The sequence below is a fragment of the Leucopleurus acutus genome (assembly GCF_964270905.1).
Source record: "Leucopleurus acutus genome assembly, chromosome: 14".
Taxonomy (NCBI): Eukaryota; Metazoa; Chordata; class Mammalia; order Artiodactyla; family Delphinidae; genus Leucopleurus; species Leucopleurus acutus.
Genome location: NC_139156.1, coordinates 30,032,298 through 30,044,151, shown reverse-complemented (window position 1 = coordinate 30,044,151; position 11,854 = coordinate 30,032,298). Strand labels below are relative to the sequence as shown.

Below are 11,854 nucleotides of genomic sequence, written 5' to 3'. Positions count from 1 at the left end.
ATATGAGAGTTAAGTGCTCGTGCTTTATTTACACTGGAGAGGAACTAAAAGGATGTCTGTGTATATGGAGAATTGTCAATAAAAAGGCCTCAAGCTTCCTATGTTTTCGTCCTGGTCCTTGCATGCCCCCTCTCCCTGAGGCTGGAGAGCCAGGTCCCCCCAGCACTGGCTGAGTTTGCAGGCCTGGGCTGTGTCTGCAAGACGGGGCGGAGGGGCTGCGGAGGCTGAAGTTGGGGTGTGAGCTGGGGTTGGGGGAGGAAAGCTGTGCCTTGCGCAGGAGGGGCTCAGCGAGATGCCTGTTGGATTGACTTGTGACCACATTGTGAGGGCTGGGGGTTGGGCTGGGGACCAGAACTTGGTAAATACTAAGCGATGCAGGCTTTAGAATGGAAAGATTTTAGCTAATCCCTCTGAGAAAGCAGAAAAGGATCAGCCCTGGGGGAGGCTGAGAACCAGCCGGAAAGAGGATTGGCTGTGAGATGGGAAGTAGAAGCAGTTCCCTGGGAGCTGGGGTTTGGGGGGTGTTTACTGGGTGCCAGGCGCTGTGATACATGCTTTACACACATTATTTCATTTAATCCTCAAGATGGCCCTAAGAGGTAGGCACTTTTTCTTCCCCTTTTACAGGGGAGGAAATTGAGGCCCAGGGAGGTTAAGCAGCGGCTGCAAGAGGCTTGGCACTTTGCAGACCACAGCTGGGTAGAAGCGGTGTCTTCAAAACCTTCGGCCTGAGGCAGTAAAGGGGGGTGGAGAGACTCTGCCTTGGAGTCGAGGTCAGGTTGCAGCCACATCCTCATGACCCCATGCACGTGCAACTCAGACTGCGGTGCCTGAGGGGTCCTCGCAGCACACTGAGGCCTCGGTCTGGGAACTTCCTCTAGTACGGGGGAGCCCCAGCAGGGGGCCCAAGAGACAGGGAAGCAGCCAGAACCTTGTCCTAGCAGTTTTTACAGAAGAGCATGTTCACTTTAAAAAGTACCAAAGTGGCAAAAAAAAGTACCAAAGCGACCTCAGTAGCCTGGTAGTCCAGAGGAACAGTAAAGATGCTGGAGGAGTGGAAAGTAGGGCTTTTGAGCAAAAGGGGACAGCAGTGGTAGCAGAGGCCCAGGAAGGCAGTTTTCTCATGGAGGGCGTGTGTCATAGTAGGTCAGTTGGAGGGATGCTCAGAGATAATCCAGTCCAGCCCCTCACTGTGGGAGCCACACCATACCCACTTGAAGATGCGGGTTCCCCGCAGCATTGGAGGATGGAACCAGAAGGGACTTCCCTTAGAGCAGGAGCAGCCTGCACTAGCCAGAGAGCATCCCGGTGACAGTAGAGGCGGGTGCTGCGATGGACCGGCTCCACACTTGGCCCTGTTCTACCATTGGCTGCAGCCACACTGGAGTTGCTGCAGGGACCTTGCCCCCAAGCCTTTTTGTGCTGCTTTCCTCATCTGTAAAGTGGGTAGATAGTGATCTCTATCTTGTGTGGCTGCTGTGAGGATTAAATGAGATAGTCCACTCCAGGTGGGAAGCGAGGTGCCTGGCACATAGTAAATGCTCAATAAACACTAACTCATTTCTCTCATTCTGGCCATCTTTAGGAATATCAAAACAACTCTGCCCTGCATGGCTTAGAACAGCAATTTTTTTTTAAACTAGAGAATAATCATAGATTATTTTCAGGAAAGAATGAGGCCAGAGTATAGTTTGAAAAAACAGAGTCAATATTTTATGTTAGGAAAATGAAAACAATGTCTAATGGTGAAATACAGACTATAGCACAAGTAGCTTTCAGGACATGGGATTCAGAGTGTGAGAAACATGGTTTTCATCATTTGGGGTCAGTGGCCTCATAGAAGGAAAGCCACCTTCTTGTCCCCTTGAGGTGCGTATGAGGGCCTCAGAGCAGGCCAGTGATGGACATCTTCAAAGTGCAGGTGCCACTGGGAAAATGGAGCCATGGAGGGTTTTACTAGCAGTGGATTGTGCCTTCCCGCTGCCTGGGGTCCACAGCATGGAGAGGACCAAAGGTGGGATGGCCTGGAAAGCAGATTGTCCGTTGTAGAATTGGATGCCTGGTTTAAAAGATGCTTCCCAGTTCGTTCTCAGGGACCAAGTGAGGGGACAGTAGCCAGGTCTGCGACAGCCCTGGAACCTGCTGGGCAGACCTGGATGGATGGCCAGCTCCCACGGCCTGGCTTGGGTTGAGGTTTCTGGCCATCTTTTCATGGGTTGCTAGTGGTGGGGAGCAGCCTCCAGTGAGCCTTGGCAGACCTTGAACTGGCCGTGGTTTGTGGGGTCTTTGGGATTTGAGGTCGCTGGCCACCTGGCTCTCAGAGCTGAAGCCAAACGAAGTGCCATTTTCATCCCTTTGTCTCCATGGAAGCTTCGGGGCCCTGGCTCCAGCATCTGTCCTGCAGCTGGTGGCTCTAAGATCATAATACCTACGTTTATTGAGCACTTGTACTGGGCAGTAAGCTGAGTGTGTCGTCTCATTTAAACCTCGTGACTGTCCCCAAAGCTAAGTTCTACCATTAACTCCATTTCACCAATGAGTAAGTGGAGGCCTAGGGAGGTTAAGTAACCTGCCCCAGGTCACACAGCTAGTGAGCCATGGAGCCGCAATGTGAACCGTGCCACAGGTCTTGTGGATGCCTCAGAGAAACTGGTCACCATAGCAGTCCTGGCTGTCACCTCCCTTCTGTTCTGCCTTGTTCCCACTAGCTCCAGGAGGTTCTGAGCCATTGAGCTAACAGGAGGGCCTGCCCACCACGAGCCCTAGTGAAGTGGGCTCAGCCTCCAGGGGAACAGAGGCAGCCTTGTGGCAGGAGCTCCCCCAGCTCCCAGCACTGCCCCATCTCCTTGGCTGGGTCTGTTGCAACACCCTAGGGTAGCACATTCCATTCTCTGGCACAGCAGGGGGCTGGAGGTTCTGGATTCCCCTGGCCCCAGCAGAGCCTGCTGTCTGGGCTGGGACACTGGGTCCCAGCCACACACATTCCAGCAGCAACCACCCCCCACGTTGGATTTCCCAAGGAGTGAACTTTAGCCAGGATTACAGTCGACTAAACAGTTGTGGGATGTGAGCTTCCTTTGTGGGACCCGAGAGGCTGGATGCTGATGGGGCTGAGAGAGGAGGAGGGGCGAAGGGGTGGGCTGCCCTGGGATTCGGGAGAAAAGCCATGGTTCAAGGATGGCTCTTCTGCTGCTCTCAGGGTGCTTGGAGTGAGGTCTGAGCAGGGTCCCCAGAAATCTTCCTGGGAGGCAGGGTAACAGACGCATGGCTGCTTGTACTCTGATCCTGCCCACCTGTCCTCGGCTTTGCCCCCTGCAGGCAGTAGTACAGGGGTTAAGAGCATGGGGTCAAATCCTAACCACACCACTAAGTACAGCTGTGTGTCCTTCAATGAGTTCATTAACCTTTCTGAACCTCAGTCTCCTCACCATTAAAATGGGGATAATAATAGTACCTACCTCAGGAGGCTTAAATTAAAATGCCCAAGTGCTTGAATATTTATATATTAATGGGCTTGCTATATACTGAATGCTACTATAGTATTATACGTCTTCTTTTCTCTATTGCCCTACATACTACCTGGGGATGTATTTTCTGATGCAAAACCACAAATGTGAATTCTCTCCCCCTTCTGAAAGTAACAGTTCTGGCCTTTAGATAAGATGTTCCTGTCTTTTCCTTGCCTTCCTGCCAGTAGCATTTCTTAGTTGATTAACAAATCAATTAGGAATTTAATAAGCACTTATTTTGTGCAGGCACTGTGCTAGGTCAAGGCCTTTGGTTAATAAAAATACTAATTACCATTTAATGAGCATCTTCTAAATGCTGGGTATTGTTGCCAGGTATTTTTCATACATTTCCCTGCTTAACACTCAGCCGCCCTGTGAAGTAGACAGAATCACTCCGTTTTCCAGCTGGGAAATGTCCCCAATGTCACATGGTCATTAAGTCACAGCACTGGAAACCAGAACTGGCCTCTTCTCGCCTGATCCTGAGTGTCATGGGCCTACCCCAAAACCCTTCTGTTCTCTATCAGAACTCTCACTTTGCACCCAGCTGAGACACTTCCTCTGCTCCCTTGCAACTTGGACTGGCCATGTGACTTAGTTTTGGCTGGTGAGCTTAGTTTTGGCTGGTGAGCGAGAAGTGGAAATCTACCAGGTGGGACTTGTTGGGAAATTACTGTTTTCCTGATCAAAAGAACCAGAGGCAGCTGACGCGCCGCTTCTGCTCTTAGCCCTTTCCCGCCTTGCTCCCTGGAATGTGGCTGAGAAGTTGGGAGGAGGAGGCACCACCCACTGGCAGAGCAGGAAGGCAGAATGAGCCTGGGACACGGACCTCCCAGCTCCGGATCTCTTGAGTGGGGAAGCCCCGCTGTTTCTGGAGGGTTCTGCTCCACGCGGTCAGATGCCATCATTCACCGGTACGCCGCGCAGATGCTCGCTGGGCACCACCAGCCGCCTGTCCCAGGCTGGCCAGGAGGGAGTGTTCTGTGGCTGCACTGAATGCAGGGAGCGCTCAGGCCTTGCAGGGCCTCCTTGGTCTTTGGTCCCAGGGAAGAGACTGCCGGGGGCTCTGACGGCAGGTGCCGGGGACAGAGCCAAGGTGCAGAGCAGGGCCTGACCCCTTTGTGGCGGTGGGTGAGGAGCGCCTTGCTGGGGCCTCGCAGGATGGGCTAAGGGAGCCCCTCCCCGCCCGCTCCCTCTCATGGGCTGCCAGCACCTGACAGAGGTCAGTATTGTGCTCCGGCCAGAAGCAGCCTGAGTCCTGTGTGTTCAGTGAAAAAAGAATCCCTGGTCCTGGTTGACCCTAGAAGGGCCCGTAAATATTTGGTCAGGGTAGGAGGCTGGGAGACAAGGGGCGGTTTCAGGGAGCCAGGTGGGCTGGGCAGGCTTTGGGCGAGGGTGGGAGGCAGCGGCTTCCTCAGAGGTGAGGAGAAACACGCAGGCCGCGGCCGCCCCTGACCTGTGTGGGGCACCTGACTGCCAGGGAGGTGACTTATAGGCAGGCTGTCAGACCACCTGCTAGCCCGCACTGGCCCCTTGTTTCTCTGTGGCAGCGCGCTCCTCTGAGAGCTGCAGAAGCAAGCCAGGGTTTTCCTCACCTCAGGAGAACGTGGCTCCATTGTTTTGGAGGATCAGCAGGCCTTGACTGGACTTGGCATCCCAGCTGTACCCCAGTTGGTGAGGAAAGCCTTCTGGGGGTGTCCCCAGCCCCGTGCTCTGGGTACGTCTGCCCTGTCCCTCAGCATCTGCTGGCGGTCACCTCAGGACTCTTTCCGGGCACCACCCCTCCCAAGTTCTGGACGCGTTACTGACAGCAGCCTGTCACCTCCGTTTCAAGCCTTCTCCCCTCACTGTCCCATCCAGCTCAAGGTAGCAGCCTCCATCTGCACTGAGCTCGCTGAAGAAGCCCCCTGAGGCATTATAGCTGGTCCGCTCCCTGCGTGCAGGACCAGGGCCCTTCCAGCCTGAGGTAGCCTCAGCCCCTCGCCCTCCTGCCTTAGCTGTCGGCTTATCCGGATGGAGGTTCTCAGCCCTGGCTGCACACCGCCCCAGTGGGCATCTAGAAATGCTGATTTTGGACCACCCTCCAGAGGTTCAGATTTAATTGATTTAAAGCAGAGCCCAGTAATTTGTGAAAGCTCCCTAGATGATACGAAGGTTTATGTATTAAAACGCAGGTGTGGGGTGGGGCCTGAGCTTCTGTGGTTCTCACCAGCTCTGAGGTGATCCTGATGCTGTGGTCCAGGGACCAGCTTGGAGTAGCACCTGTCCACACCATCATCTCCTACACGTCCAGTGCCCAGGGGTGTTTGAGCTCTAGGGGTAGGAGTGACACGTTTAGGCCTCTGGGTCTTCAGAGTAGTTCCCTGTGGCCCAGCCTTTTGGGGGCTCCTCAGAGCAGGCACTGCCCGTGTCAGGGAGATGCTGCAGGACTGTGGGAGCCTTCTGATGGTGGGAGAAGGCTGGGGAACTTGGCATCTCTGTCCTTCCTCTGAGACAAAAGGACAGTCATCTCCATCGCTCAGTTAGTCTCGTTGTGAGGATGAGAAGGGTGACCCTCTCTATGTGTTCTCGGGGGATCCTGCGAAAACATGGGAATTGCTCTTTTTAGGCATTCCAAGTATGTCTGTGTGGACAGGCCGTGGGTTACAAAAAGGCCTCTTTCGCGAAGTCGTTTCTGAACACCCTACCGAGGAACCAGCTGATAAAGAAATCACCTGGTTAAAACCAGTTTGTTTTCTTTGATTTAATTAAAAACTTAAAAAAAAAAAAAGAAAACCAAACCCTACCTGCATCAGTCTAGTATCTATGGCCTCACAGTAGTAGCAGTAATTTACTGGTCATCAGGATAAAAGGGACATGCGGAGGCTGAGGAGTGCGCGTCTGGGAGCGGGGCTGGGTTGGGCTTCTCTCCGGTCCAGCGGGAAGGGAAACGGGCAGAGACGGGGAAGGAGGGGAGGCGTGCCTGGAGGGCACTGTGACCCTTTCCTTTTGGGGGGCTACAATGAGGACATGTGAAGGGGCCCTGGGGGCCAAGAACTGTTCCTCAAGTAGCTCAGCCTAATACCAGGACTTCCCTCTCCCAGGCGAGGCCCCACCGCCAACAGAGGGGAGCTGACACCACCGGCTATCCTGGAAGCCACCTCCTCAGGCTGCTTAGAGCTCTCTTTTCTCTCTGCCTACTTTCTCCCAACTGAGAAACCTCTGCTCCTATGGGAGGAAACCTTCAAGGACCCCAGAACCCCTCGGTCAAGGACAGCCTGGCTCCATGTCCATCCCTTAGTGCCTGTGCTGGTAGCAGCTCTGCACGAACCACCCTCCGGCAGGGGCTGGGTCAGCCTGGGAGTAGGGGGAGCCAGGTGGGCAGGAGGAGAGAGTGCGCCCCAGGGGTGGAGACAGAGACAAGGCACAGCTGGCTGGGTGGGGCAGGGAGGAGTGCCCTTCAGTGGGGCTCTGCGGCCCCATAGAAGAAGGGGTAGTAGAGGGAGCAGGGGTAGGAGAACATGAACTTGACCGCGAACTTCATCTCCTTGTTCTTCTTGTCCCAGCGGTAGACAGCCGTGAGCAGCAGCTGTCCATCCACTTTGCGGCCCATGACCAGGAAGCTGCCGGCCAGGCTCTCCAGCTGCGGGCAGGGGCAGCCAGCGCCGTTCTTCATGTGCAGCACCAGCCTCTTGGTGTCCTTGCGCTTCAGGGGCCCCGGCTTGAGCAGTTTCTTCTTTTTCTGGGCTCCAATCAGCTTCCGGTCCGCGTTCTCTATCTTGATCTCTCTGATGCGCATTTTGACCACTGTGTGTTGGGGTGGACAGAGGGATGGCCTGAGAACCGTCACGTTTGCTCAGGACGCTGGTGGCCCCATGCTTGGTGCTCTGCCTGAAGCTCCAGGCCTGGGGCTTGGGGAGATGGAGCTTCTGCGTGTACACGCTGACATTTATGAAGCTCCCATCATGTGCTGGACTCGCACGGGCATTATCGTGTTTCATCCTTGAGGCGTGGTGGGGAAATGAGGTTTGGAGAGGTGGTGATGTGCCTGAATTCTAGAGCCTGGGTTGAACTGAGGTCTGGCCTGTGCCTCTCCATGACACCAGGTGCAGGGTGGAGAGCTCTCCGTGGGGAGTGGAGCTGGGTGTGGGCTCCCTGGGGAAGGGAAATATTGGGGGTGGAGCTGACCAGTTGGAGGGAGGGTTTGGTGGAGGGGGCGTCCTTGTGATGGAGGAAGGCTGGATTTCATGATCTCTGGGGATGCTTCCGAACGGATTTCTGGCTGCGTGTGTGTGTGTGTGTGTGTGTTGCAGGGGGTGGTGTTTGGAGCAGTGGTGGCTCTAAATGCTAGACAGCCAGCTCTGGCGGGAGGTGGGGGGGCCCTTCTCTGTCGCATGTGCTGATTTCCATGGGTAAGTGCTCCCACCGTGACCCACTGAGTCACGGAGCGCAGGGTTGGGAAGCACCGCGTACAACCAGCTCTTGCTGGGCGAACCCACTGCTGTCATTTGTGTGCGACTGTGTAGTGTGGGTGGGAGTGTGGAGTGTGGTGCTGTGTGTTTTTGTGTGTGAGAGAATGTCTGCGGTGTGTGTAGGAGTGCGAGTGTGGGGTAGTGGAGGAGCTGGTTGAAGGCCAGAGAGCCTAACGGAGTTAGTGGCGGTCACTTAGGCCAGGGTCCTCCTTCTGCAGGCCTCAGGGTCCCCATCTCTGGGAGCAGCCAGGGAGAAGCCACAGAATAACTTTGGCCACCCAGGAAAGGACAGTGTTATGAAATCTCTTTCCTTCTCCCCCACCCCCTCTTTCTCTCTCGGGCACGCACACACCTTGCAGTAGTAGTGTCCTCTTTCCAAATAGACTAACGACATCAAAGACCTGTTGCAGGAAGGATTTCATTGCTTTCTCTTTTTCATAGACAGAGGAGGCTAAGACACAAAAGAGGAGCTGACCTGGCCAAGACCACATGCTGGGCTGCGTGGTCCGCACAGGAGCCAAGTCCTGACTGCCCCAGGAATGGGGAGGCTCCAGGATGAAGCTGTGGGACGGGTGACCACAGCTCCCCTGGCCAGAGGTGCATCAGGTACTAGGCAGAGGTGCCCAGGGACGAGGGGGCTGCACTTCCATCCTGGAGCCCATCTCTCCCCTCTGCTACCTCCATCCATCTCTGGGCCAAGCCTCCTTCCCCTAAAGAGAATCCAGCCCTGGAGGCCCCTCTGTAGAGAGTGTCAAGGGAGGGCTGCCGGAGCCCTGGCCAGGGATGGACCATGGCCTTGAGGGGCTTTTGAAGTCCCTGGGATGATGTGCAAAAAAGAGGTACATTTCTCTGGGGAGAGGGCAGTGGCCACGTGGGCTCTACACTCACCGAAGTCGCTGGAACACATCTGCTCCATGAGGCCATCAGCGCTGTGCTCCATCTCACACTGGGCGCAGATCTTGGTCACTGAAGAGAGAAGCAGGGGTGGGGAGAGGGGATCAAAGTCCATATAGCCACTTAGGGTTCAGGCTCCCCCACTGACCAGCCACCTCCCCCTGCCAAGCCTCCACTTCCTCATCAGGAAACATGATGATAATGGTAATGCTCACTGAGTGGCTGTGAAGTTCAAAGGGTCTGAAGGGACAAAACTGACCAGGTGGGCATGATTGCCCCGTGGCGCTGGCAGCTGTGGCCATGATGTGCACTGTCTTTTTCTAAATTTTGTCTCATTTAGTCCTCAGCCTATGAAGTAGGTATCGTTATTCCTCTTTTTTCTTTCTTTTTTTTTTTTTTTTGCGGTACGCGGGCCTCTCACCGTTGTGGCCTCTCCCACTGCGGAGCACAGGCTCCGGACGCGCAGGCTCAGCGGCCATGGCTCACGGGCCCAGCCGCTCCACGGCATGTGGGATCCTCCCGGACCAGGGGAACGAACCTGTGTCCCCTGCATCGGCAGGCGGACTCTCAACCACTGCGCCACCAGGGAAGCCCCATTATTCCTCTTTTAAAGAAAAGGAAACCGAGGTCCAGAGTGGCTACCCAAGTCTGCAAAGCTAGTGAGAATTGAGCTTAGAACTCAGGATTTGTGACTCCTAGACTAGTGTTAGGGTGGGGATGTTTGCGGGGTCTTTCTAGGAACCCAGGCTCCAGACAGGTGGGTAAATGAGTGATGCCGGCAGGGTAGGGACTGTGGTAAACTGAGGAGCACCCAATTTAGCATTACCAGAACTTCCGATTTTTCAAGGGAAGCCAAAACTCTTTTTGTATGAAATATTCTCAGTTTTGTCTGTTGGCCACACAGATACCTCGGGCTGCCTCTGGTCCTACCACACAGCATCTGACCTCGCTCTGTGTCTCTGCCTTCTGGTGGGTGCCCCATCATGGGGGAGAAAGGGGCTCAAAGCGGGTGAGAGTGGGAGGGCAGAGCCAGGTGGGAATCCAAGCCTGGGATTTCCCTGCTTTCCAGGATGTTAATGTTTGGGCTCCAAGAAAACCAGAATAAAGGAGCCATGCCTAGGATCCCTGCTGGGGACTATGCTATCTGTGCTTGAGCTGCGTCTTTCTCCCCTGCTTCCTGGTCCCATTACTAACCTGAGAATAAGGGGTTTCTCTTCTCTCAACACTCTTTGGACACAGGACCCCCACCCAGCCGCAACTCTCAGATCCTGTGTGGGTGTGTAGGACTGGGGACTGCCTGGGTGAGGTTAGCTTTGAGGGGTAGGTGGGGTGTGGTGGAGTCCAGTTGTTTCTGGGGGGCCGGGTCAAATGGAAAATGGGGGAGTGGTGCTGCCCCTTGGGAGAGTCCCAGAGCCAGGGGCTCCCTAGATTCTGGGTATTAGCCACCCAGGCAAAGCTGCCCTGCTTGGTGCCACTGTTTATCCTCCTGTCTGGTGCCCAGCCTGGGCTTACTCTGCCTGGAAGGAGTCTGGCAGAGGGGGTGCACAGTGAAGGGGGGGGCTGAGACCAGAGAGGAATTAGGGGTAATGGGATTGGAGGTGGGTGGGTGGGAGGTGGCACTTAGGATCTCATAAATGTTGGGAACCTGGGATTGCTTCCTATTTTACAGATGAGGAAACCAAGGCTCAAAGTTGAGCAACTTGCCCAAGGGCTCCTTGTCAGGGGCCAAGCCTGGCAATCTGCTCACTCTTCTGCACTGAGCCTTACCCAAAGGTCTCCCAACCTGGGGGACTGGGGAAAGAGTGGGAAAATTTAGGGTTCCCACGTGCAGAAAATGGGGACAGGGTGGAATTCATAGCCCAGAGTGTGCTTAGCAATCCTGGGCATTTGTGGGCTGAGAGAGGTGATAAGGCATTTATTGGAGGCCTCAGGATGGAGTGACAGCATTGGGCTCCCCCAGGGATTCCAGAAGCTTGGGAAGGTGGGAGCTGTGAGGGAAGTGGGGGAGGTTTCAGGAACGGAGTTGGAATGGGGGAGAACCAGTGGGAATGTCCACAGCCGCAGGTGGGAAGGCTGGTAGGCTTTGGGCGACATGCAGGGCTGAGCAAAGACGTGTGTGTGTGGCACCTCTGGGGGCTTGAAGAGCTGTGCTAAGGGGTTGGGGGAGCGGCATCTATCCCGTCGGAGCGCGCGGGGCGCTGGGGGCTGGGGGTAGGGAGGTGGCGGCGGCGGCAGCGCTACCTGGAGGCGCGGTGGCGGGCAAGTGCCCGAACTGCACAGCGATGCAGAGGTCGTTGTCCAGGGGGAACTTGTGGCAGTGCAGCATCTCGGGCCAGGGAAAGCCATAGGCCTCCATGAGCGGCGCGCAGCCGGCGCGCACGGCCTCGCACAGCGAGCGGCAAGGGTAGATGGGCCGGTCGAGGCAGACGGGCGCGAAGAGCGAGCAGAGGAAGACCTGCGTGTCCGAGTGGCAGCGCTTGGCCAGCAGCGGCAGCCAGCTGCTCGCCTGCTGCTTCACCTCGGCCAGGCTCTCGTGCTCCAGCAGGTTGGGCAGCCGCATGCGCTTGTAGCCCACGGTGTGACAGAGCGGCAGGTCGGCGGGGATGTCGAGGCACTGGGGCGGTTTGGAGTACGAGCGCCCGTGCAGCGGCTCGGTCTGCCAGCCGTAGTAGTCGTACTCTTCGCCGCGCCCCGGCGCCCCGTGCAGCGCCCCCAGCAGCAGCGCCAGCGCGGCCGCCCGCGCGCCCCCCGCCGCCGCCCGCATGGCTGCACAGGCCCCCGATACTCCCCTGCCGCTGAGGTCGCCCAAGTGGGTGGCAGCCTCGTTCCGCGCCCGCGCGCACAGAGTGATCCTGGCGCCTCCCACCTTGAAGCTCCAGCCCCGGCCTCGCCGCGCGCCCCAGCCAATCTCCGGCCGCCCGGCCCCCTCCCCGAGGCGGGGAGGCAGGGTGGCGCCCCCCCTGCGTCTCCTGCCCCGCGGCCTGTGCGTCCCGCTCAGCG

At 56.4% G+C, this 11,854-nt stretch overlaps 1 protein-coding gene across 1 annotated transcript; it reads right to left on the bottom strand.

Moving 5' to 3' along the window:
* Window positions 1–6,284: 6,284 nt before the first annotated feature.
* Window positions 6,285–11,618, bottom strand: SFRP5 (secreted frizzled related protein 5; the record flags this gene model as incomplete). The annotated part of the gene is made up of 3 exons (XM_082853843.1): window positions 6,285–7,295; window positions 8,849–8,926; window positions 11,096–11,618. The coding sequence occupies 3 exons, from the start codon at window positions 11,616–11,618 to the stop codon at window positions 6,949–6,951; spliced, it is 948 nt and encodes a 315-aa protein (XP_082709969.1). The 3' UTR covers window positions 6,285–6,948.
* Between the last annotated feature and the right edge of the window lie 236 nt (window positions 11,619–11,854).